This window comes from Asterias amurensis, chromosome 11, assembly GCF_032118995.1.
Source record: "Asterias amurensis chromosome 11, ASM3211899v1".
In the NCBI taxonomy this organism is placed as follows: domain Eukaryota; kingdom Metazoa; phylum Echinodermata; class Asteroidea; order Forcipulatida; family Asteriidae; genus Asterias; species Asterias amurensis.
The window spans coordinates 2,633,926-2,661,351 of NC_092658.1; the positions used below are offsets into that span (position 1 = coordinate 2,633,926).

General features: G+C 37.3%; 1 protein-coding gene across 1 annotated transcript in view; it reads left to right on the forward strand.

The window, feature by feature from the left end:
- Window positions 1-829: 829 nt before the first annotated feature.
- LOC139943832 (uncharacterized) overlaps window positions 830-27,426 on the forward strand; it is a 50,847-nt gene continuing 24,250 nt past the window's right edge. Inside the window, exons 1-26 of the mRNA XM_071940664.1 lie at window positions 830-968; window positions 6,124-6,243; window positions 6,691-7,047; window positions 8,015-8,128; window positions 9,157-9,270; window positions 10,371-10,484; window positions 11,266-11,379; window positions 12,219-12,332; window positions 13,490-13,603; window positions 13,854-13,967; window positions 14,299-14,412; window positions 15,254-15,367; window positions 16,078-16,194; window positions 16,517-16,630; window positions 17,224-17,334; window positions 18,126-18,239; window positions 19,037-19,150; window positions 19,568-19,681; window positions 20,681-20,794; window positions 21,839-21,952; window positions 22,526-22,639; window positions 23,253-23,366; window positions 24,565-24,678; window positions 25,318-25,431; window positions 26,048-26,161; window positions 26,797-26,910. Of these exons, the coding sequence (XP_071796765.1) occupies window positions 905-968; window positions 6,124-6,243; window positions 6,691-7,047; window positions 8,015-8,128; window positions 9,157-9,270; window positions 10,371-10,484; window positions 11,266-11,379; window positions 12,219-12,332; window positions 13,490-13,603; window positions 13,854-13,967; window positions 14,299-14,412; window positions 15,254-15,367; window positions 16,078-16,194; window positions 16,517-16,630; window positions 17,224-17,334; window positions 18,126-18,239; window positions 19,037-19,150; window positions 19,568-19,681; window positions 20,681-20,794; window positions 21,839-21,952; window positions 22,526-22,639; window positions 23,253-23,366; window positions 24,565-24,678; window positions 25,318-25,431; window positions 26,048-26,161; window positions 26,797-26,910 (3,163 nt within the window). The 5' untranslated portion in view covers window positions 830-904. The remainder of the gene's footprint in view (window positions 969-6,123; window positions 6,244-6,690; window positions 7,048-8,014; window positions 8,129-9,156; window positions 9,271-10,370; window positions 10,485-11,265; window positions 11,380-12,218; window positions 12,333-13,489; window positions 13,604-13,853; window positions 13,968-14,298; window positions 14,413-15,253; window positions 15,368-16,077; window positions 16,195-16,516; window positions 16,631-17,223; window positions 17,335-18,125; window positions 18,240-19,036; window positions 19,151-19,567; window positions 19,682-20,680; window positions 20,795-21,838; window positions 21,953-22,525; window positions 22,640-23,252; window positions 23,367-24,564; window positions 24,679-25,317; window positions 25,432-26,047; window positions 26,162-26,796; window positions 26,911-27,426) is intronic.

Sequence of the window (27,426 nt, forward strand, 5' to 3'; positions counted from 1 at the left end):
TAAGTTAAGTGTAAATCTGTGGACATTGTATTTTTTGTCCTACAAAAGTTACATAGACCCTTTAAATTTCCTTAGATTTTTTGTTTCCTTAGAAATTTCCTAAGGACGTTAACATCTTTCTTAGAATAAGGAAATTTCCTTAGGAGTGGAAACGTTCAGTTGACCTCAGTAATGGGCGCCATAGCGAATCAGAGAGCGTGATGACGTCAACTGCAAGTGGCCTAAAGGGAATAAAACGGGAAATTCCCTTTTGCATTATATCACCGACCTATGGTAAAGTGCATCAAACTGATGCGAAAAAATCAAAGCCGATCTATCAATCTAGCAAGCCTTCGGAGTAAATTTTATGATACCATAGGATTATGAGCAGCATGAAGTACACATTCAAACCCCAATTTAATGAAGTGTTTTACTTGGTAGATCTATTTTACTGTAGCAGGAAATAACACATCGTGGTGCCCGTCGCCTTATTATCATAACCTTTACAAGAATTCAATTTAAATTTGAATGTTTTTGTTTCCTTTTGTGACAATCTTGATGAATGTTGGTGCGCAGATTAGGTCGGTTTCGTCCTCGCCTCAATGCGTTTGAGGTATAGGTCCATTTCTTTTGAAGACCCATTTATAAGGGATTTTTTTTCTAGATCGAATGGGAAAGGCTAGCCTTTGGTAGTGTTTAAGCATTCAAGCAAGGAAGTGTAAAAACACATAGAGGGACCAAAATAGTTCTTATTGTTAAGCGTTCATTTTTTTTCATTTTTTTTTTAAATCCACGCTTTTGTTGTCCCCCCCTTTTTTTTTACGGCATAGTGGGTTTGACTCGAGTACGAACCAGCACCACTAAAGGTTGAGCTGTTAGTGCGCCACAAACTGAGAACAGAAAGATAATTAGTGTTTTTGACAAAATGAAGGAGTTGTTGCTGTTTGTGATCGTGGTTGTGTTCACGGTAGAATCGTTGGCTGTTGGTGGTAGGTAGCTTGCTCTGCGGTGGTAAACCAAATACACACACAACTGGGTTGGGAACTTTTGGAAGACTGAAATATTGTCAAAAGCTAAATAATGGCAGCTTGCGTGAATTTGCCATGGTCATTTTTGTATAACGTTATCATTCTCTTGCACGTATAGGCCTACCATGTGTTTATAATAATGTATCTCTTTTCTTTTCGTTTTTTATTCGGACGAATGCAGAAGCAGCCCTTGTCAGAATTGTACTTATATTATATAGTTCATAGACCTTTCTCTTGCAACGTCACAGCCCGAGTTTTTGCCAATCCAGATTGGAAAACTATGGCCATATGTGCAAATCAAGAAATAATGTCGCTATTTTTAGTAACAATATAAGCAATCTTGTTGATTGTGTTTAAAACAAAACAACTTATTATGAGAGGTATTTTGTTTCATTGAAATGTCGGACCCTGTTATCAAATAAGGAAGGGCTCTATAATTATGGTGGTGGTGCTATAAACAAATGTTTCTCGGAATTATAAAAACTAAGAAAAAACTAACACCGGAGGTGAAAGTTGAAACGGAGGTGAAAGTTGAAACAATGACTCTATAATAAACTTAAGAATCTTCGTTGTAAAACTTAAACTAAATAAAATAATCTTCGTCGGACTATTAACTAATTAAAGTAAGAATTCTTCGTCGGACTATTAAAAATACGTTAGAATGCAATTTATAACAGGGTCCGACATTTCAATGAAACAAAATACCTCTCAAAATAAGTTGTTTTGTTTTAAACACAATCAACAAGATTGCTTATATTGTTACTAAAAATAGCGACATTAATTCTTGATTTGCACGTATGGCCATAGTTTTCCAATCTGGATTGGCAAAAACTCGGGCTGTGACGTTGCAAGAGAAAGGTCTATGAACTATATAATATAAGTACAATTCTGACAAGGGCTGCTTGTGCATTCGTCCGAATAAAAACGAAAAGAAAAGAGATACAACATTATAAATACATGGTAGGCCTATACGTGCAATGGAATGCTAACGTTATACAAAAACGACAGTAGTATATATGAAGGAACGCACACCCCGCGGCAGTCCAGCAAGCGACTAGCGCGCATGCGCGCAGCGGTGGTAGGCTGGGTGTGCCGACCCAGGCGGAAGTGGGCTAATGAAATTAGGGCGAGCCACGCAGTGGTAAGGGGTTTGGCCCACGGCAGTGTTCGGGAGGCCCGAAGGGCCGATATGTGGGGTAGGGGTTAACATGATGCATGGCATTATGTTGAGTGGTGTTTGAAAACACCGCAGTAGTTGTCTCACGACAGTGTAACTGAGTGCAAACCGTTATTGTTTGTACCCAGTTCGCGGTGCGTTAGTGATTTTTTAAAATCACGAAGCGCCGCATCACAAAACCACGCAGCACAACCGAGACGTCTGACAACCGTCGTGGAAGAATAAAAAGGGTTGGTCGAGGATTAGAATGTGTTTATGTATATGTGTGTTTGCAGCTTCAAATTTATTTATCTTACCCGTTGTCTCTAGTGCTACCCCGTCTGTGTAGCCGGTGTCACCCTTGCATTTGGTGTTATGTATTACTAAGGAAGTCGCTTATTCTGCACTTATTAAATGCTTAAAGTCAACTACTGTGTGATCAAAATGGTGGACGGAGTAGTGTCATGTGTTTGTGTAATGATGGTTAAATTCAACGTCTGTGACCAAGATGGTGGACGGAGTAGTGTCATGTGTTTGTGTAATTATGATTAAATTCAACGTCTGTGTGACCAAAATGGTGGACGGAAAAGTGTCATGTGTTTGTGTAATTACGACGGAAGCGGCTGATGTTCGCACAGATTTTAATAAGTTCGACGGCTGTGTCACAAGTAGGGGACGGAGTAGTGTCATGTGTTTGTTGTTATTTTCACTGATTGATATTTGCTGTAACCTTTTTATGGATTTTTGTTATTTGCTGGAACTTTTTAATGGACTGCTGTAACTTTTTAATGGATTGTTGATGTAATGACGCATTTGGTTGTTTTTGTATGGATTAATTTTCATAATAATAAAGCGCAATAATAAGTTCAATAAATTACTATTGTTATAAGGTGGTGGAGTACTTTGTATGACGTCACATCCCATTCCCGAACATGATTTTAATAAGTTCGACGGCTGTGTGACAAGGGGACGGAGTAGTGTCATGTGTTTGTTGTAATTTTCACTGATTGATATTTGCTGTAACTTTTTTTTTATGGATTTTTGTTATTTGCTGTAACTTTTTAATGGATTGCTGTAACTTTTAATGGATTTTTAATGTAATTACGCATTTGTTCGTTTTTGTATGGATTAATTCTCATAATAATATAGCGCAATAATAAGTTCAATAAATTACTATCATTATAAGGTGGAGTAATTTGTATGACGTCACATCCCATTCCCGAACATGTCTGGACAAGTTTCTTATTCGTCCAACTGACGTCATATCCTGTTTCCGAACACGTCTGGACAAGTTTCTTATACGGGCTCGTATACTCGTTCTGGTTAGTTGATTGGTCTAGGACGCCACATCCAATTCCTGAACGCGTCTGGACAAGTTTCTCATACGTGCTCGTATACCCATTCTGATTAGTTGATTGGTCTATGACGTCACATCGCATTCCCGAACGCGTCTGGACAAGTTCCACATACGTGCCCGTATACTCGTTCTGATTAGTTGATTAGTAGATTGGTCTGTGACGTCACATCCAATTCCCGAACGCGTCTGGACAAGTTTCCCATACGTGTCCGTGTGCCCGTTCCGATTAGTTGATTGGTCAATGACACCACATCCCAATACCGAACACGGTTGGACAAGAAACTCAAAATGAAAAGAAACGGGATTCCAAAGTGATCGTCTTTACTGTTCAAATTCAAAACATATCATTTGTTTAGACAAAAGCTTTAACAGACCATATAATCTACATTATAATAGTTGCTTAACAAAGCTTAATCAACCAGGGTACTTTTTTTGTATTATTATTATTAACTGATGTGAGCTTATTATTAATCAAATCATCAAAACGTGTGATCACTTCATACGCATCAATATGTACGATGAAATTATTTGTATAATATGATTTAAATATTATTAATTAATTTATATAATTTCTAGAGAAAAAACCATCCAACAAAATATCACTTTTACCGAAACAGTTCTCGTACACGTACGGTATGGTGTCTTATGTGAAGCTTTTATATACGGTGAAAATATTACGTTGACAATACGGTTCTGTTTTCACCCCCACCCCACACCAAAGAAAACAAAATACCAATTTCTTCGGGGTTCAGGATTACAAATCAGTCATCATTTAAACGTTAGTGAAGCATTCTTTATCGAAAAATGCATTATCTTTGGACGTCTCCCGCTTTCATTCTCTTGATTTTCATTATCACTAACATCTGTTGATAAATCACTTTCGACTTCATATAACTTATCCGCCTCCTCTTCTTCATTTTCATTGTTCCCATCATGTGTTGATCAATCACTATTATTTTCATAAAAGGTCCCCTCCTCCATTGCTTCTTCATTTTCAAAATCATCGACATCTGATGGTTCGTCACTTTCGTCTTCGTACATCCCCTCCTCCTCCTCCCCCTCCTCCTCGCAATCTTCATTTTCATCATCATCTGTTGACTCGTCACTATCATCTTCGTAGATTTCCTCACAGCCCTCCTCCTCCTCCTCCTCCTCCTCCTCCTCCTCCTCCTCCTCCTCCTCCTCATCATCACCTTCATTGTTATCATCGTGTATTGATTCGTCCCTATTGTCTTCCTGTTAGTCATCTTCCTCCTCGTCCCCCTCCTCCTCCTCCTCAATTTCATTATCATCCCCATCTGATGTTTCATCACTATCGTTTTCGTGAAAGTCACCCTCCTCATCCTCCTCCCCATCCTCCCCCTCAATTTCATCGACATCATCTGATTCTGATTCGTCACTCGTCTTTGTGGAAGTCACCCTCCTTCACTTCATTCTCAGAACGGTGATGGTTTATAAGGTGCCTCTTCATATTGTTTGAACTGAAAAACACCTTGTCACTAACAGGACAATGTTTCGTTTGTCTTTCGTAACTAGGGTGTTTGTGTGTCGTTTCATATACGAGACATATACGATAACGTATGACGCTACGATATTGAAGAAGGAAAACAACAACATCCCTCTCAGTCAGAGTAAAAACACGGATATAATTTAATAACAAAGTTATGATCTGTCAAAAAATATTTAACTTCTTTTTATTATAAACAATATTTTTATATTTTGTCATAAATACATGATTAGTTGGACTCTAATATCTGATGTTAATCAAACCAACCAACATTAAAAATGACAAAATCCAACCATATTTGATATAACAAAAATTCAAAGAGCACATAAAGTCAATGACCAGGGAACCGTTGAAGAGAAAATGGCCATTTAATTTACTCTTAGTAAGAGAGTGGTGTGCTTGTTGATGTGCTTTTTGTAACAAGCTCAACTCTTTATCAATTGTAAAAATTCGTAAGATATATTCTCAGGAAAAGGGTAATTATGTGAAAAACGACTCTTCTACACAATGATGAATTGTGTACTCAGTAATAGAAGGGAATTATTTTTGTTGAGTTTTTACAATCTCTTGATCTAGTAGTACTTAGTGATATGTTAATAATAATAATAATAATAATAATAATAATGCATTTTTAATGCGCCATCTATCAACATGTAGTGTACAAGACCCTATTCCGAGGCGCAGAACAAAACATACAACAAAAGAGAAATATAGAATACAATGAAAATTATACAATGAGTAATCTAAGTCAAGACATGTAACAAGCTAAGTGTATGTGGATTTAAATAAATGAATTTTCTGCAAGTTTTTAAACAATGGAAGAGAACTACAGCATCTGATGTTATTAGGTAAAGCGTTCCAAGAATTAGGAGCACAATCAGGCCAGGCACGATCGCCTTACGATGAGGAGGTTCTAGGATTAGTTAAAAGGCACTTAGCAGAAGAACGAAGAGTGCGAGAGGGGGTGTATAAGGTGCAAGAAGATTTGCAATAAGACGGAGTTAAGCCAATCTGAGATTTTTAAATATGCAATAAGTAATTTTGAATTCATTGTTACTAAATCATTTATTTTAATCTTGTTGTCTCCCCTGTACAGAATGTATCAGTAATCCATGTGCAATTGGATCCTGCAGAGAAACTCCCACTGATAGCTACGTCTGTCTCTGTCCTTATGGGCAGAGCCACGGTACCAATTGTCAACTAACATTGACATCAGGTAAGTATATGTTTTAAAAGGCATTGGACAACATCGGTAATTACTCAAAATGATGGAGAGCTGTTGATAATAGTAGTAAAACAGTGTGAGAAATGGCTCCCTCTGAAGTAATGTAGTTTTGAGAAAGAGGTTTATTTCTCACTCAAAATATTAAAGGACTTCAGGCCTTTTTAGGCACGAAAGGACACACATTTGTGCAACAAGGATGTATTTTCAACTTCGATGATCAGTTGAGCCCAACCGTTCACAGGGATGTTATGTTGGGATACACCAAGTGAGAATACTGGTTTGTGACAACTACCAAAGGTGTTTGGCGTCTTTAAGTTTTGCTGCTAATAAATATTCTTCCTACAAGAAAGATCTATATGCCGTGCAAAATAGATCCATCAACTATTTACCTAATTCTGTATGATGTTTAAACCATTTTGAAACCCCTAATCATTGCAGTTCGAACATGTGGAGAAAACTACTTCAGCAATAATGGTGTCATCCAGTCCCCCAACTTTCCCAACAACTACAACACCTTCGACTACTGCGTGTACCTCATTCAAGTCGTTGAAGCACAGAACCTTCAGTTTTCCATTACTGCCTTTGAGGTCGAGATTGATCAGAACGATCAGTTTGAGTACGGCAGTGGATCTACCGTAAACCCTAACCAGGCTATCGAGCAATTGGACGGCACCAGTCAGGTCATTCAAAATGGTAACCCGTATGTCTTTGACATCACTGGTAACCAAGCTTGGGTCACCTTCCGAAGTGACGGCAGTAATCAGTATTCTGGATTCAGCTTGACTTACAGAGCAGGTAAGGATGGGTCATTATTATTAGTATTGGTTCATTTCATTTTCCTGAAGACACACAGTTGAAACGTTGAGTTGTCAATCAAAGAAAGTTTGCAAAAAGTTGAGTTCAGTTAATTTGCGAAAACTAAGGGGCACAGTAAATCTGCTTAGGACTAAGTCAGTTGTAACACAACTGTAAACAAATAATAAATAGCAAGCAGGGAAAACTGACTGGGTAAATTTGTAACGATTTGGGGTTTTAACCAAATCAAAATTTACCAGAGCTGGATTTGAACCAACGACTTCTGGATTAATGTTCCAGTGCTCTACCAACTGGGCGGATTATCTGGCCCTTTGTTTGCTTTCTCCCTATACTATGAATACACACTGCATCTTTAATTCCACACAGGCCTGATGCTTCATGCAGGTAATGAAGACGATTGCCTCTTTGCCCCCTTGTCTGTGTCTTGGTGCCCTTGAAATGCTCCAGTTGAAACTTACAATTTCCTCATAGGGTGCTCTTGGAGGAAATGTCTCGTGGTGATCTTGCCCTTTTAAGCCAAAGCATACAGGACTGTTATTATTATTATTATTGGTTTATTTAATTCTCTTGAAGAGGATCAGAGCATACTGATTGAATCGTGAGTTATCAATCACTGGTTATTTTCAGAACCAACACTACACAAAAGAGATTTTCACGCGGTGTTACTGCAAATGTTACATGTACCTTATTATCGGTTTATTTCATACAATTAAACAAAGGAGATTTTGTCTCCCTCCATGCCCCTTGGTCATTGCCTAGGTGCCCTTGAAATGCTCAAGTAGAAATTGTACAGTTTCCTCACAGAGTGCCCCTTACTACGGAGAAACTGTCTTGGTGCCCTTCCCATTCAAAAATAAAGCTTTTGACGTGCCCCAAAACCCACTAGGTCTTTTCATCATGTGCAAGTGAAAATTTAATAATTACTTTTGTTGTACTTTCTGTTTAGATCTTGATAGCTGCATCAGTCAGCCATGTCTAAATGGTGCTACTTGTAATGATCTGGAGTTTGGCTTTATGTGTCGTTGTGCAGCAGGCTGGCAAGGAGATGAATGTGAACTGAGTAAGTAGACTGGCTCCTTCACCAAGACACTTGACCATTTATGCTACTTCCTTCTGATATGTACATGTACAATGTGTTGTGTTATATGCTTGAAAAGAACCCAGTGCACTAATTCTTAAAGGCAGTGGACACTATTGGTAATTGTCAAAGACTAGCCTTCACAGTTGGTGTATCTCAACATATGCATAAAATAACAAACATGTGAAAATGTGAGCTCAATCGGTCATCGAAGTTGCGAGATAATAACGAAAGAAAAATAACCCTTGTCACACGAAGTTGTGTGCGTTTAGATGGTTGATTTCCAGACCTCAAGTTCTAAATCTGAGGTCTCGAAATCAAATTCGTGGAAAATTACTTCTCTCTCGAAAATTATGGCACTTCAGAGGGAGCCGTTTCTCACAATGTTTTATACCATCAACCTCTCCCCATTACTCGTCACCAAGAAAGGTTTTATGCCAATAATTATTTTGAGTAATTACCAATAGTGTCCACTGCCTTTAAGAGAAGGGGTTCACCTTGGTGTTCCTGGTCTGGTCGGCAGCATGCACAACGCATAGAGTTATATATAACAACTAGAGGGCGCATTGGCCTATATACGCGGCCCGACATGCGTGCACATGCGGTCATTTTCTAAGTTGACAAAACAGGCATGCATCGCACAGCGTGTGTTTGTGCGGCCATTTTTTAAGTTGACAAAACAGCATCGCGTGAGCGTTTAATAAACGAAAATTCCAACGTGTACTTCGTATTCAACGCGCATACAGAATGGCGCGCCTGTCTCCTTGCAGTCCCGTTGCGTTTGTGTAAACAGCATCACCAGTGCGCCCTCTAGTTTTTATACATAACTATATGGCACCACGGCACTATGTAAACCATTACGTGGTGCTATTAATGAATACGTCTCATACTTCAATACGCTCCACAAACCTTACAGGAAATAACCCCTATCTATTTGTCTGTTTATAACGTCGCTCCCCTTATTAGTAACTAATAGTAACTTTTTCTTCATTTTTATTCTATTTTCACAGATGTTGATGAATGTGTCAGTTCACCTTGTCTGAATAGTGGTACATGTAATGATTTAGTCAATGGCTATTTATGTTTGTGTATAGCTGGCTACACTGGTATCAACTGTGAAATAGGTAAGTCTTACTTTTTGAGATGAAACTAGGCATTTCCAGTTCCATGTATCTTCTAAAACTAAGATAAGTTTCCCAATTTTCTTTTAAAGGTTATATACTCTGACATTTTTTTTATTGTAAGCTCTCAATAGGTTTACTCTTTGTATATACTTTATGCCTAAAGCCAGGTTCATACTTCCTGCAAAATGCGATAGGAGTTTTGACGCCACAAAATTCCCAATGAATAATTTGCAATAGTTAAACTGTGTTCAACATTTCTGCGAAACTTTCGCTGCTAAATCAGCTCAGTGATGTAAAACTTTGCTTTGCATTCACAAGTAACCTGGCTTTCCTGCAATGGTCTTTCCATTCACTTGATATGACATGTACAGATGTTGTTTGAAATTTTCTGCAATTTGAGTTGTCCCAAATAACACAGCTTGCAAAGTTCAATGTTAACGTAAAAACTATAAAGTTGTTTGTGTAAGCCAGGAAAAGCCATTGACAACTACTGGTGTTAGAGACCTTTGAACTAAAATATCCTTGTTCATCTGGGCCATTATTTTGTTCATCAGTGTGGAGATTTTTTTATGAAGCCATTCAATATTTAAAAATTGAAGTTAAGCCAAATTGTTTACAGGTTTCGTTTGCTATTGCATGCATGGTTCATCAACCAAAGCATGATTGCTGTCTGTGTCTATTTTGTCATCTTTGCCAATCCTGTATTGGCAAAGACCAGTCACTTCACTTGGTGTAACTCAACATATGCATAAAAGTACAAGCCTGTGAAAATTTGAGCTCAATTGGTCGTCGAAGTTGCGAGATAACAATGAAAGAAAAAACACCCTTGTTACACGAAGTTGTGTGCCTTTAGATGCTTGATTTCGAGACCTCAAAATCTATTCTGAGGTCTCGAAATAAATTTGTGGAAAATTACTTCTTTCTCGAAAACTACATTACTTCAGAGGGAGTCGATTCTCACAAGGTTTTTTTACTATCAACAGCTCCCCATTACTCGATACCAAGTAAGGTTTTATGCCAATAATTATTTTGAGTAACTGCCAATATTGTCTGCCTTTATTGAGTGCTAACTAACGAACCTCTTTTTAATTGATTTTCAGATACTAATGAGTGCTTGTCCAACCCATGTCTGAATCTTGGCCAGTGTAATGACGCTGTCAATGGTTATGAATGTGTCTGTGCTTCGGGATGGGAAGGAACACGATGTGAAAATGGTAAGAAACTTTGCAATCAGGGCTTCTACTTTACTTTTCTGTTAAGAATTATTACTACTGTTAATGCAAAGAAGGAAGGTAGTGGTAGTACCTAAGACTAACTAATATATTAATAAATACTTTATGAGCTTTCATAACTTCTTCATGACTGAAAAGAGATACCTTTGTTACATGTTACTCTTCTCAATATTCATTTACTCATAGATTTCATGGCTTTAGATGCATTTTTCATACTAATTTGACTTTCCAACAAAGACTTGTACTCTCGCACATACATAACACCTGCACAACAAAAACCCTGCTGAGAGGTCATCTTCGTTTGATTGGCCATGCTCTTCGGAGACCTGAGGTGCCTCTCGCTACCTTCTTAAATCCACAAAACCAGCCATCAGAACCCTTTCGACAGGGTGGAAGCCTCTGCTGCACCTATATATCAAAGCTTATAGACGACCTCAACGCCATCGGCCTACAACACGATCAAGCTTTTTAAGCTGCCCAGGATGGGCCTGGATGGCACAGACGAATTTCTAACATTGGACAAACCCATGGTCACAATGTCTCGAGTTCGGCACGAGTAGCGTCAGCTATTTGTATACTAATTTGGTCATTTTTACATGCCTGGCACCTCCATCGATTTGTATTGGAATTTTGCAAGGGGCACCACAGCAAAAGCACAGGGCACCACAGGCTCTGGGTAAGTTGGCCTGTTTTTAGCAGAAATGTGAAACTGACATGAGTTAGAGAGAAGCTAACTTCTTAATGTTGTATTTTTGTATTTCAGATATCAACGAGTGCGCCAGTGGACCTTGTATGAACAATGCACAATGTAGAAATGAGGTGGATCAGTTTACATGTGACTGTGCAGCTGGATGGGAAGGCGCTAGATGTGACCAAGGTAGGGATAAATTAACAAACAATGAACACTACTTAATTCAAAACTTGACGCAATCAGTTTCCCTGACTGACACATTTTTTAACTCTATGTACTGGGAACTATTGGTAATATACATCAAATAGTTACTAGCATAGAAATATAACTTGGTAACAGATATTTATGAATACTAACAGGCATTCAAAATCTTTTGTTATTCATCGTTAAATGAAAGCTATTTCAACAAAGTATTGATTTAGACAAAGTAATGTTTTATGATTGATTACCTTGTACCTTGCAAGAACAATAAGATTACACCATTGTTGATTTTTTTCCCCTCCACTTTTATCAGTTAAACTGTTAGGACTATTAATAAGAAACAGATACATGTATACAGATTTTTGGTTTCATGATCTGTAGATTCTATGTTTACATGGGAAACTATGGAAAATGTCAATCAAGTCTCAAACCTTTTCTTTGACCCTATTGTTTGAGCAAAATTTGGTCAAGTATTGTGGACGTTTGCAGCTGGTCTGGGCAAATTGGTACAAGCCGCTATGGTTTCTGAAGGGTTTAAGCCAAACTGATAAACCAGAAACTGTGGATGAAAAACAAGAACATTTTTATACAACTATTTCGTCCATATTTAATGGTTTGCACTTTATTACTGTCAGAATCCTCATTATGTAATCACAGGCTTCAGACTGATGATACCCAAGCCTACATCCGTATGGCATGTAAAAGGAGTTGGTGGCAACGGCCTCTGGAATAAAATAATTGTAGCCCACACCTTGAGTGGCCTTCGGGCCTTGTGTGTCTGGCGACCATCATCATAATTGTTCTTGTTGTGATCTTCTAACTAGATGTTGATGAGTGTCTGAGTAACCCCTGTGCTAACGGAGCCGTATGTGTCGACCATATGAACAGATATTCATGCACCTGTGCTGCTGGCTACACCGACACTCGCTGCCTCACAAGTAAGACATACCCCCTAAAGTAATAACAGTTCCTCACCCCCAACCCACTCCCAATTCTATTCACCAATTCATTCATCGCCAAGGTAGGAGGAGGATGCAACACCACAAAGTAGCAACAGCAGAATACCAATTAGAATGACGGAGAAGATCGCAACAACAAAGATGGCGATGTAAACAAAGACAAACCCCTCGCAAGAGGGCGCTATAACAACTACTGGCGCATACTCCTCTTCTCAAGATATTTCATAATAAAAATATTTTTCAATACAATTCAATAATAAATTTATTCCATACACTTGTAGAAAAAGAACAATTGTGAGAATTAAACAGTACATAGAAAGGTAACAAAATCAAAAACACATTAGATTGTACAGAAACAATATTATCTTAGAGCAAATAATAACTAACTAACTAGGAATTAGCTATTTACAAGAAGGAGCGAGAGCATGAGGCTGTTAGAGTAAGCTGAGGCTAGTAGACAACAGCCTTTATACAGGCAAACAAACAAATGGCGAAGAAGAAACAGGGACAAGACAAACAAATGATGACATTGCAAAATGCCAACGACAAAATACAAAGAACATTACTATTAAAGATGAGCAAAATAATAAGCCAAATGATGGAGGGAGAATAGTTATCTATGTAAATAGATTAAGCCAAAGCTTGGAGAAAACAGCCTAGACAGACAAACTACAAACAAGGAGACAAGAAAAACAGGTAACAAGAAAACATTTACAAAAACAGACTGGGTTTGCTATAAAATAATTATGTATAAACTAGCAGGGATAAAGCAAATGGCTGATGGCATAATGTAGAAGTTGGACTGACTTTAAATAAAAGATGAAAAGGGTAGCACGACCCCACAGCCATTGAAATTTACTCAGTTTTAACAAACAATTTGAGCAATTGTTGTTAGGCTTCTTTGAATTTTAAATCTTTGCTTAGAAAAAACGAGATTTATTATGGTTAGAAAACCCTGAATCTTTCAATTTGAATTGTCCACACTACATTGCTGTACAGTGTTGCTAAGTAATCTTAGGTCATTGTACATTCTGTGTTCTGATTTTTCACAAGAACTTGCCATCGATAACATATAATAAAAAAAACTGTTATTTTGTTGATTTTGATTTATTAACCATTTCTTTTCTTGTCTGTAGATATCAATGAATGTTCAAGCTTTCCTTGTAAGAACAATGGAATCTGTGTTGATGAGGTGGATGCATTCAGCTGTACATGCCAACCTGAATGGCAAGGAACTACATGTACTGAAGGTGAGATTTCAACCAATCACCTCTTCTAATTCGCCTTCTCACACCAATCAGCTATGCCACTGTAATATGCAAATTACATACCATGAATATTCATATCTTGTTTTCCCCTAGGAGTTGATGAGTGTGCAAGTACCCCATGTCAAAATGGAGCAACTTGTATTAATCTATTCATATCTTGTTAACCAGTCAGCTCTTCCACAGCAATATGCAAATTACTTAACCATGAGTATGTACGTTTTGTTTCCCCTAGATGTGGATGAGTGTGCAAGTAACCCATGTCAGAACGGAGCTGGTTGTAGTAACCTATTCAATCAGTATGGATGCACCTGTACTAGTGGATGGAGAGGAATCAACTGTGATATCGGTTACATGTTACTTTCTTCTTCGTCTTCCGTAACCCCTTTAGAGACAATAGTGGCCATAAGCTGCTTGTACCAAAAACCCCTGAGCGGCCGCAAATGACCGCAATTTGACAAGCTTTCAATTAATATTGTTAATAATAATAATAATAATAACTTATAACTTAATAATAATTAACCTATCCTTAACAGCAACATGTGCTTTGTCTGATGCAAGACTTATCTTATTTGGTTCTTTACAAGGAGTTCTTTGTCTCACGGTTTCTTGACCAACAAAAAAGGAAGAGGTCAGGCTCTTCAAGCGTTCTCTCAAAATTGTATTTACTGTCTTTATAGATATAAATGAATGTGCCAGCCAACCCTGTGTGAATGGTGGAACATGTGTTGATGACGTGAATGGTTATAACTGTACGTGTACTTCTGGTTGGACTGGGACACGCTGTCAAACGGGTAAGTAATACAGGAATGGGATGTCTCCAGTTTTATTTAACAATCAAATTTATTTTTAAAAAATGAAGAAAAAACATGAGTATTGCAGAGTAGGGCTTTTACAACCAAAGATAAATGTTAATATTGAGTTTCAAGCTCACATGCTTTCGCGCTTTCCGCTCAGAGTTCAGTTGGTTTTTATAAACAGCACCACATCCCTGGTAATACACTCAAATTTGCTCAGAGCTTGTTTCAAGAAGAAAATAGTTGTTTTATCAAAGCTGAACATTATTTCTTTTGCACAGATCATTTGTGATGCGAAACAAAATAAGTTGTTTGTCAATCTAGGTCATTGACAAAACAATTATACAAGAGTATAATCTTTGTTTTAATACTGTTATCCATAAAGATACCGCCTATGGTACAACAGTAGAAACAATAAGAGATAAAAGAGAATGAAACTGAGAAAAAGGGGTAAACCTTGAAGATTATAGAAAGGTAAAAGCAGTAGGGAAGATTTGGGAAAAAATGATGAGAAAAAATGATGAGAAATATAAGGTTATCATTTGGTCCAGTGGTTAGACTGCAGGACTTGCAATCACAAGGTTGTAGGTTCGATACCTACCAAGCTAACTTCTGATTTCAAAATGACTAGAATAAATATTGCCGTCTAGTTACTGAATCAAAATTTCTTGATTTGTGTAATTCATTATCATTGACGTTAACCCAAGCCAATAGTTGTGTGAGAGAGATTGGCTGTCGCAACTAGGCCGCTATATCCCTTTGTTTCCTTGCCAGGAAGATCATCTAAACAAACGAACAAACAAACAAACATTGAATATTTCTTGATTGTTTCTTGTAGATGTTGATGAGTGTGAAAGTGCTCCATGTATGAACAGTGCTTTTTGCTCCAATGGTAGGAATCAGTATATGTGTTCATGTACAGCCGGATGGACTGGAACCCTCTGTAATGTGGGTAAGTCAAAACTTCAATCTTTCTCAACTGTCTAAATAATTATTAAAGATTAAACATATTATTGTCATGATAAAAAACATGAAATTTGTCTTCCCTGTGTAAAGGAGACTACAGTACATCCAAAAGGCATGTAGCAACAAAAGAAAACAAGAATAGAATTAGAATTAGGGCGTAATAACGCCCTTAATTATGACGTCGCCCTAATAGGGCGTTATAATGCCATAAAATTAGGGCGTTATAACGCCCTAATTGAGAAATAGGGCGTTATAACGCCGTAATTTAGGGTGTTATAACACCCTATAGGCATTATTACGCCCAAATAGGGCGTTATAACACCCGCCCTATTTTAAGGCGTTATAATGCCGTATAGGGCGTTATAACGCCCTTCTGAAACAGAGTTTATTTGTTGGCGGAGATCAGCCCACTGTACATATTTGATGATAATCACTAGAAAAGTGTGAGCGCTATGCACAACTATAGGGCTACAACTATGGCTCTGGGACTGTTGCTAAGGTCTGAGGATGTATTGCCTTCAATGCGTGATTTGTAAATCTAGCAAGAGCTGTAGTCGTAGCTGAAGCTGTCGATTTAGGCAGCCTGAGAATCCTGCATGGTGAAAGGACAAAATATGGTGGATATGTTCTACTGAGTTCACTACAATCAAAAGAGTAATATATTGATAAATAATATTTGTTGTTTTTTCTTCACAGATATTAACGAGTGTGTTAGTAATCCCTGTATGAATTCTGGCCAGTGCAACAACCTATTGAATGATCAGTATAGCTGTGACTGTGTCGCAGGGTGGACTGGTGGGCAGTGTCAAACCAGTAAGTACTCAATTTCAATCGATCGTTTTTGTTCCTGTCACCATATTCCCATCTTAAAACAAAAAAGAGAAAATAGAATTAGCTGTTGCAAGTTGCTTACCAACCCACACTCTGCTGATCAAACACCAGGGCAGAGCTTAAATCCGGTGCTCTTAACCGCTCGGCCATGACACGCCACTGTTTTTGTGGTCAAGGGTTGGAGACATGTCATGTGACTACAGTACCTGATAAAAACGTTAACTTTTCTACTTCAGCCACACATTGTATCATAGCATTGCCCAGTCCTCGCATTTATCATACGTATCTCTGTCATTGTTTACAGATATTAATGAATGTAATAGCAGCCCTTGTGAGAATGGAGGTTTCTGTTTAGATCAAGTCAATGGGTATCGTTGTAATTGTGTCTCAGGATTTACTGGAACTCTTTGTGAGACTGGTAAGTACATGTTCCCATCTGCTTATTCATTGCTAGGTTACCTGTCTCTGTCTTAAGCATAACTGTTGTACGCTTAGCATTATTTGCAGATTTAAGACTTGGTCTTCTACCTCATGCTACAATGTAAAGCATGCTGGCATTATTCGTGATCTTCAAGACAGCATTCCTGGTATCATCTTAATTCCGTGGGAATATGCAGCTACGACAGTGCTCAATTACAAGAAACGGTTGACAAGTGAACAGTAATGGCAGGCATGATTTATTAATTGTTTTGGCCATCAGAAAAATCAGAAATTGTGATTAAATAAGAAAAGTCTATTGAAGTCCATTGAAGCCTTTACCATAAGAACATGGACGCCACGAATGTAACTGTGTAAAAGCATATTCATAATACCCCAAACAGTTTTGCTAATCCTATTGGTGGAGAGTGCGTCATGTGGGGGTGTTGACATGGCTGATAAAGACATAGCTGGTGCTGTTTAAGACTGGCTGGCTGCGCATGGCTGGCTTCCAGTTTTAAACGGCTGTTTAAGAACTTCTTGTCACTCTTTAATCTACTTATCAAAATCATCTTTTTTGTTCCTAAATTGCAGATATAGATGAATGCGCCAGTAACCCTTGTGTGAATGGAACCTGTATACAGCAAGTGAATGCTTTTAACTGTGATTGTAATGCTGGTTGGACAGGAGTAACCTGCAGTGTTGGTAAGAAAGAATCCTTCATTACATTGTTTTTATAGCATGCCTTCAACTTTAGTAAGATTTATATAGAAAGGTTGGCAGTAACACCATGTAATGACTATCTCTAATGACGTTTCGATCAGTATGCTCTGATCGTCTTCTTGAGAAAGCTGGACTCTGATGCTGCATGTTGCTTATAAGTATTGTGGAGCCTGATTAGTTTTGTCATGCACGAAGGCGGGAAATGGAGCTCGGTGATGCGTAAGATCGAAAATATAAAGGTTGAGAGATTTACACACTTGTCGTGTAAAGACTGTCACAGTGGAAAACTTCCCTCAAAATATTTCTTTTAAAGTTTTAAGGTTAAAAAAATGAGTAAAGCAAGTGTGTGTGATTTTGTAAGGGCAAAACTCTAATTTGAAAGGATATGGGATATATGTTCACTCCAATCCTATGACTCTGATAACCAAATGCTATACCATTTACAGGTTGGTTATTTCATTATACATATTTGGTAACATAAAGTTCAGATACTAGTCTTCGTGTGTCTGAATGACAGTGCTATGAAGTTGATAATGAAAATGCATTTTATGTTGATATTGAATATTTCATGTGCATAGTGTTCATTGTTTTTGTTGTTTGCACTCAAGTTGGTATATTTTTTAATAGGTCGTTGTATCTCAGCATTTGTATCCATTTGTTAATATCCGCCGTATTCTGGTAGAGTCGATCTACAACTCTTTGCACAAGTTTCTCTTTAATACTATTATTTGTTGCTTCTCAAATGTTCTTCTTGTTGTAATTTCCTTGTCTAGATATTAATGAATGTGCCAGCAACCCATGTAGGAATGGAGCAACCTGTCTCAATGATGTAGCCTCGTTCAGTTGTGTCTGTGCTGATGGGTGGTCGGGAGGCACATGTGCAACAGGTAAACTCACTGGTACTTGTTCATATAGCCCTGTTCACACTTTATTTCTTATCCCTGTGGAATCCCTGGGTAGGTCCAGGAGTTGTTTTACCCCACAGTTACCCTGGCTTCATTGTCCTCGCATAGGTCCCTTTTCCACAGGGTTCTGGTTGCATGTTTCAAGGGTACCCTGGAGTTACCATTTACCCCTACTCTGGAGCAGGGGTAAATATTCCCCATGTTATGCCCATTTGAAACAATCAAAACACAAAGATTTGTATGCCCGGCGCACAGGTTTTGGCCATTGAACAGCTTTTTTTTTTACCTTAAGGTGAGGGCGCCCTACTGTTAAAACATCATGTGTATACTAAGGTCTTAATAAGAACAGAAAGTGATCTTGTCAAAATTAATCCAGTACTGGTAGTTGGATAATAATTCTCAGGTGTCGGATTTCCATCAGACTGTATTTCTGTGGTTTCACTCGCTGAAAGGCACGCAGTTCTCCAATGCAATAAACATGCCCTATGCTAATGCGCCCAAACTGTGCGCCTTGCTCAAGGACACAAGTGTCACAACTCACTAGGCCAGGATTCGAGCCCACATTCTGTAAAATGCAGAACTTGAGTCCACAGCCCTTAACCGCTCGACCACAACGCCCCACAAGAATAGCCTGGATGATGATAGTGATGACATCGAAACTTATCTGAATCTTGACATGTTTCTCTCTTATTCTCTTGTTGATAGATACAAATTAATGTGACAGTTCATGGAAACCAATTTGAATCCTAACGTGTTTTTCTCATATTATCTTGTGATAGATATCAACGAATGTGACAGTACACCTTGTCAGAACGGAGCCACCTGTTTGAATAATGCTAATATGTATCGCTGTATTTGTCCAAATGGATGGTTTGGTACCAACTGTCAAGAGGGTAAGTTCATTTACGTTTTTTTCTTTACTCATTGAACTGAATTCCATACAAACTCTTTTCTCTATAAATCTGTGAAGAATTCCCCTTTCTCCATAATAATGACAACGAATGACATAACACCAAAAATCCATAAGGTTTATCGCGATTCAGAACCGTAATGCATTGTGGGAAGGCATATGGGGCAGTTTGCTATATTTTGCTATTGGGGATAAGCCTTTTCTATGGGACGTTCAAGCTGCCTGTTTGGTTTTCTAGCCTTTGAAATATTCTTACACTTACGCAAATTTTTCCGCTAGCATGACAATTTGTTTACCAACAATCAGTGGTACAAAATATTTGCCCCTGTTTTTTGAGTAGATACATTTTACTTAACATGTTTGAACTGATGCTACTTTGTTTGCTCTCTATGTGTTTCAGATGTGAATGAGTGTGCCAGTAACCAATGTCAGAATGGCGCAGCCTGCAACAACGGCCAGAATCAGTATACATGTACATGCCTGTCTGGATTCACTGGTGTCAACTGTCAAATAAGTAAGCACAGATTAATAATGACTCAAAGGATGACAGGGTCAAAGGTCAATGAGATGTAGCTTTGTGTTCAAATCAATCTACTGATGAATAGCAGTGTACAAGGCTTAAAGGCCGGTTCATACTTCCTGTGAATGTGACATCAAAATTTGCTCTTGCAGGAAATATGAACCGGGGTAAAGCCATGCCATTGCCAAGTGGTAATGTTTATCAGACTTGTACTCTGGTGTTTCTGATCTTCATAGTGTTGGTTTGAATCCTACATGTTGTCGTTACACTTGTGTCCTTAAGCAAGACACTTAATCAAAATTGCTTTGTCCATCGAATAGGAAGTAAATGTGTTGTGTAATACACATAAAAGAGCCAAGTGCATACAGAGAATAAATAGTATAATAATAATCAAAAATAATAAAGACTTGTAATGCGCACATATCCACCCTGCTGAGTGTTCAAGGGACAGAGAAGGGGTTCACCTCGTTGTTCGTGGTTTGATTGGCTGCAATATTCTGCGTCCTTTTTGATGGGACATAAAGTTGTAGGACTTGTGTGTTGTGTTATGCATGTTAAAAACCCTGTACACTTGTAATTTAGACAAGGGGCTTGCCCCATTGTTCCTTGCTATGGTTGGCTTTAGATTACGCCTCACGGAGATGTAGAAACGTGTCTCAAACCATTATTAATAATGAGGGCTTTGAGAACAAGTGCTATACAAACAAGCATTATAATTTATTATACTGTTTGAAATATCAAATGAAGTCTGCTTCTTGAGTAAAAACATTATTCAAAAGATATATTCACATGGTGTTACCAAAAACCACACTTAATTATACTCCCACCATGCAAAGTTTCAAATCCTTCTTAACTCAAATCTGTAAAAACAAAACAGCATCAAAATCCAATTTTTGTTACTTGTAATCTGACTCTATCAAACATTTTGTTTATTACTTTTCTAATCTCACTTTCCTAATGATGTGTTTTTAATTTTTCATTTCTATTACCTAGACTTCAATGAGTGTATTAGCTTTCCTTGTTCAAATGGCGGAACGTGCGTTGATGAGGTTAATGCATATTCATGTAACTGTCGACCAGGATGGACTGGTACCCACTGCTCAATCGGTAAGAAACATTAGATTAGGTTACTTATTAAAGGCACTGGACACTATTGGTAACTACTAAAAATATTTTTTAGCATAAAAAATTACTTTGTAACAAGCATTGGAGAGCTGTTGATAGTATAAAACATTGTGAGAAACGGCTCCCTCTGAAGTAACATGGTTTTCAAGAAAGGGGTAATTTATCTCACTCATATACTAAAAGACTTCAGCTCTAGCCTTTTATTATGCATCTGAAAGCATACATAGAAATGCAACAAGGGTGTTGTTCTTTTATTATTCTCTTAATCAATGACCAAATGAGACCAAATTTTTAACGATTAGTTATTTTATGCATACACCAAGTGAGAATACTGATCTTTGACAATTATTAAAAGTGTCTATTGCTTTCAAAGATGAAGCAACATAGTTCAGCATTCTCATGAAGACGACCAGAGTATAATGATCAAAAAGTTGAGTTTTTGTCAACCACCGGTTCTTTTTTCAGAACTATAACACTCGTAACCTCACCTAATTATACTACAACCATGCACAAAGTCGATGGTTTCCTCCAATCGGTCAGTGGTTTTAAGGTTTGACTACACGGGCTCCTTGGAAAGGGGAGGTCAAGTCCAGAGGTGTTTGAACTATTTTGATGTAAGGTCTTTTTTCAATTTTAATCATGTCTTGTTTTATCTGTTAAAATAATATTACTGTGCTATTTTATGTAATTTAATGTTTTTACCCATCCTGTCATTGGCGCTTGTGTGTTGGATGTGGCTGAAATAAAATAAAATAGATAGCATAAATTTAGCACAATGTTCCAAAGGAATAATAGTACCATGGTCTCTCTATCATGGGTTCCTCAGATTTGACAAAGATTTTCCAATGGAAACAAATCAGAGTTCCATGGACTTGCCGAAGTACGTTAAGTTCTCTTATTGGTGTGCTAGATTTAGTCCAAGTCTTTTGGGTGCAGTAATGGTGCACCAGATCAAATGATGAAGAGAATCTAATGCTCTATTGGTGTAGCTTGATTCAAACTAAGTGTTATTGTTTTAACCTGTAGATATTGATGAGTGTGGAAGTTCACCGTGTCAAAATAACGCTACATGCGTCAATCTACAAGATCATTATGAATGCACCTGCCTCCCAGGATGGTCAGGAACTAACTGCCAAACAGGTAAGCAGGAGGAGAGGAGGCTTAGTGTATAATAATACTAACATTTGTATAGTGCTTTCCACAGGCGTTTCAAAGCACTTAAACATTGTCTGGAAAGATGTGTTTTTATTGAGCTGATCGGAGATGAGTCACGGACGTGTAGAGGGAGCTTGTTCCAGCAAGTTGGTGCAGCTACTGAGAATGCTCTATCACCATAGCGGGTATTCGTGCGAGGGCCATTGGAAAGTTGAAGTTGAATAAAGGATGTTGATCTGAATCCACTTGAGTATAGTTAGCCAGTGTAGAGAACAAAGAATCGATGTAATATGTTCACAACGCTTTACTCTCATGCATGCCATCAATGTTATTTGTTATCACACAAGTATTCACACAAGAGTTGAATACTGAAAAATATTAAAAGCATATTTTTCAGGCTACCTGTAGCTTGGGCTATTCACCAAAGCAACATGCCATGACAGCATGACCTTTGCAGTAAGTCGTAAAGCAAAGGCATGTTTTGTCATCTTATCGATAAATCTGGTTTTCTAGTTTTTTTCCTCTGATTTACCTCTTATCTTGCAACTTTCTTGACAGACATACAGGAATGTTTAAGTATTCCGTGTCAGAACTTTGGGACATGCATTGATGAAGTGAACGGTTACATGTGTACGTGCAGAAGTGGCTATGGTGGGAACAACTGTGAATTAGGTAAGTTTACAATTCGACTGAAGACTCGATGTGTCAGAATCATGGAGTTTAAATATTGAGTTTTAAAACCATTACTGGTTCGTTTTTTAAAGGCACAGCAGATATTTCTGTGTAAGAGCTGGATTAACACAAAGGCGTTGCTTGGGTTTGGCGTTTTGTCTGTTTTAAAGGGAATTAGGTATATGTTCGGTAATTACTCTTAAAATGATCGGCAATAACAACTTATTGGTTGGAAGCCAACAGCAGCTTTCCATATAAAAAGCATTTTTAGAATCTTTTTCCTTAGAAGTAATTATGTGGTTATGGAAGAAAAGATATCAGTTTTTATGCCAACATTTTTTAATCCGAGATGTGTTTTCTGAGAAACATTTCTTTGGTTGTGTGTTTCTATTTTTCTTCTAGACTTCTCCTCCTACGTTGACATTTTATTTGCTCTGGATTTTCAGCAATATAAATGTGACCACCTTTTAATAAATCAATCATAAACAAAAGAATTTCACATTTTAGTTTTTATTATTTACACATCTACATTTCTAAAGGATTACTTTAAAATTCTCTTTTTATTTAAGATGCTTTATAATGAGTTTTTTGTTTTCTTATTTTTACTATTTAGAGATCAATGAATGTAGTAGTGACCCATGTGTGAATGGAGGAATCTGCAATAATCGCTTACAAAAATGGGAATGTATCTGCTTACCAGGATGGCAGGGTACCACTTGTGAATTGTGTAAGTATTAAAGCCATTGGACCCTTTCGGTACAGAAAAAAAAAAAAAAAATCACAGATTTACAAATAATTTACAGGGTTTACAGAAGGTAATGGTGAAAGACTTCTCTTGAAATATTAGTCCATGAAATGCTTTACTTTTTGAGAAAACGGTAAAACAATATAAATTCTCGTTAAGAGAATTACGGATTTGTTATAAACACATGTCATGACACGGCAAAACGCGCGAAAACAGGAGTGGGTTTTCCCGTTATTTTCTCCCGACTCCGATGTCCGATTGAGCCTAAATTTCCACAGGATTGTTATTTTATATATAAGTTGTGATACACGAAGTGTGGGACTTGGACAATACTGTTTACCGAAAGTGTATAATGGCTTTAAATCACCTCTTCAACTTTTATTTGGCTGCTGCTTCCTGTAATGTTTGTGTCTGGCGAGTAAAATGACACAAAACACAATCAACTCATTTGTAGTAACTCTACATCTTTTAATGGGTGATCTGTCCCCGATCCTCACCCGCGCTCCACCCTTTTTATGTCTGATTCAAAATCATGATTAATCGTTCAGTGCCCGCTTTTTGTTTGCGTTTTGACTGCAAAATGCCAAGCTTCTTAAGGTTTCCAAATTCTGTTTTACAAATTAACAAACAAGTCTTTCTAACCAAACCAAAAAGTGTCTTGTTGATTTGTGTTGCCTTGGTACATCCTAAGCTCATCAGTAGTATTATTGAGTGGGAATGCCCTCTTGTGTTAAAATGTATGGTATGGGCTGTACATGTACGTATGACTGATCACATTTTATTAGTGCATGAAATAGATCATACATGTTCGATAATGGGGCTTTCAGAATACTTTAAATAGATCGTACAAGAACCACCATGGCACTGAAAGAGTTCAAACTGTTTGTGTGTAGCAGTTATCGCATAGCTGACATTGTCAGTGCCACTTCTGCCGTTTTGACTATTTTTCCAGTCAGCTCCGTCCCCTACTCCAAAGCCATTCCTTATTATAGCCTGATTCAAAATCATTATTAATCGTTCAGTGCCTGCTTTTTGTTTGCGTTTCGAATGTAAAATGCCCAACTTTTGAAATGTTGATATTCTGTATAAGATTGTAGAAAAGTAACTAATAGAGACCTGCAAAAAAACCTCACTTTTTCTGTTTCAGTATTTTTTTAATATTTCAATTATCTTGATACAGATATCAATGAATGTGCCAGTGGGCCATGTGTTAACAATGGAACCTGTTTGAATGGTCAGCATCAGTTCTTGTGTGAATGTACACTGGGCTATAAAGGAACACGCTGTGAAACCGGTAAGATAAAATAATGATAATAATCAAACAAACATTGAGAATGTGTTTTGGACAAGTTATGTTTAACTTAACATGTAAATTTTTCTTTTTTATCTTTTAATGGACATAAATTATTTAAATTGAATTGAATTGAATTTGACATGTTCTTTTTTTTAAGTGTTTATGCGATTTGAGGCATTGCATTGATATTGAGGTATCAATATTTATTTGGTTTGGATCAGTAACACCATGTGTGTATCTACTTGGTAGAATTTGTTCTTAAGAGATTTGTCTTGCTCTGTTTTCTACTACCTGACTACTGCTGAGTTGATTTACAGGTTTTGGGCGTTTTAACTACTACCTGGGCAAAGGGTAGAAAATTGGTTGAGACTAATACTAGGATCGTTATTAACTTTACTACCGCGGAGTGAGTTCTTAATTGGTCTCAATGTTTCGACTAGCTTGCTCTAGTCATCGCCAAAAGACTGATTAAAAGATTAAATTAAAACTGTCATGATTAATAATTACTATACAATAATAATAATTACTATACAATGTAATCAAAACGGAAATGAAAGTAATGCTCTTCATCTGTGAAAAACAATTGCACCTTCCTTGCCAAGTATTTTTAACAAAATTCTTGTTTTGTTTTCTGCTAAGAAATAAATGAATGTGAGAGCAACCCATGTCAGAATGGTGGATCATGCACAGATCTAGGCTTGGAGTACAGCTGTACATGCATTGCTGGATATACTGGTTCAAACTGTGAAACAGGTAGGTCTTAAACAGCATTAATTGGCTCTGGTGTTTTCCATCAGAAGAGTGTGGGTTTGAGTCCCAGTGTCATGGCCGAACGGATAAGAACACCGGACTAAATCTCTGGTGTTTTTGATAAGTGTTGGTTTGAGTCTCGGTAGCTTGGCTGAACGGATTGTGTGCACACTCCTTTATTGATTGTTTTGTTTTCTTATGAATAAAGAATAGTTAAAGGAACATTACAGAATTGGATTTTGTTAACCAAACAGTTGCTGGCAGTGTAAGCACTTTATGTAATCCACCATATACATAAACTGACAAACCTGTAGAAGTTTGAGATCCATTGGTCATCTGGGGCACAAGAGAATAGTGAAAAAACGATAACACATTTTTTTATGGCATCGATGCAAAAAGAAAAATGAATAAACAATCACTGAGTGATAAACTCCATGCACGAAATAAGATTATTTATTTCTCAACAAATAATTTATGACATTTCAGACAATAATATTTCATGGGATGCTTTCTACTATCATCATCATTAGACTGTAAGTTTTATGTTAATTTGTGATCTTCATGATTTTTGTTTCTTACCAATTCTGTAACGCTCCTTTAAATATAATTATGTTTCCAGATATTGATGAGTGTGCGAGTAGTCCATGTTTAAACACTGCAACATGCGTTTCCCAACTCAACATGTATACATGTATGTGTCAAAGAGGCTGGCAGGGTACCAATTGCAATGAGGGTGAGTTTACTTTATACCATTATCTTGTTAGTAACGTCATATTTAAGGTAGCTTTTTACATTTTTGGTGGATTATTAAGTTTGGTCTTTTAACTGTATTTGTATAAGACTTGTAGAACTCCAATCTGAAGCTGAAGGAAAAACTGTGTTGTCTCTTACAAAAATCACAAATGCAAAACAGTTATTATGGTTAGCTGTTTCGACCCGAGCAGAGTCTTTCTTGAAGGCTTTATTTTCAGCCTTCAAGAAAGTATCTGTGAGGGTTGAATCATCTGACCATTTACTATTTTTTGCATTTATACCATAGATCCTCTCGGTTGGTAAGACGTTTTCAACAGCTATTGTTCCGTCTTTTTAAAACATCTGCAGTTGAATCACATGACATGCATGATGATGAATGTGCACTAACTTGTATCAAGTTGTTATTGCCTTCACAACAATAGAAATAGTTTTAATTACCTGATATAACATTCACGTTGTTTTGCAAATAAACCTTATTTTGAATTCCAGTTATAGAACTTACTTAATTTTACTGGTAAACAACTGTCTGATTTATTGCAAATAATTTGTAAATAACTGATGCTAAACTGATTTTGTATGAGTCATTTTGAAAACCTACTTCTTGTATTTTGTCAGATTCCAATGAATGTGAGAGCAACCCATGCCAGAATGGAGGGACATGTTCCAATGGTCAGAATCAGTATACATGCCAGTGTCAACCGGGCTGGACTGGGGTCAACTGCAACTCAAGTAAGCAAAATCTACCATCAGCATCTTGTGTATTTCATAACAAACGGTTACAAACGTTTTTCATAGACTAACTCGCCCAATCCATGGAAAAATGTCCCTTTAAATACTTTGAAGGCTTTTCCTGTTTTCTCAACAAGTTGAAATGTTTTATTTTGTTTTACAAATCTTTGGTATTCTTACAAATCAGCATTACATTAAAAAAAAATCTGTGACCCATACTTAATAGGGTCTAGGTACTTTTTTGTAGGTCAAGAAAACACAATGTCCACAGATTACACTTAACTTACACAGTTTTAAGCTTCCCTTAAAATATTACTTACTGAGGTGCTGTAGCATATGAGAATTGAGTAAATTAATGTCATGAAAAACATTTTTGTCTGAGTGATCATGAGACAAAGACTATTTTAACATGTAAAAACGTATTTTCATGACAATGTTTTACTAATTTCTCAAAAACTACAGCACCTCAGCAACTTATATTTTAAATTACGCTAAGTATAGCATAATTTTGTTTAT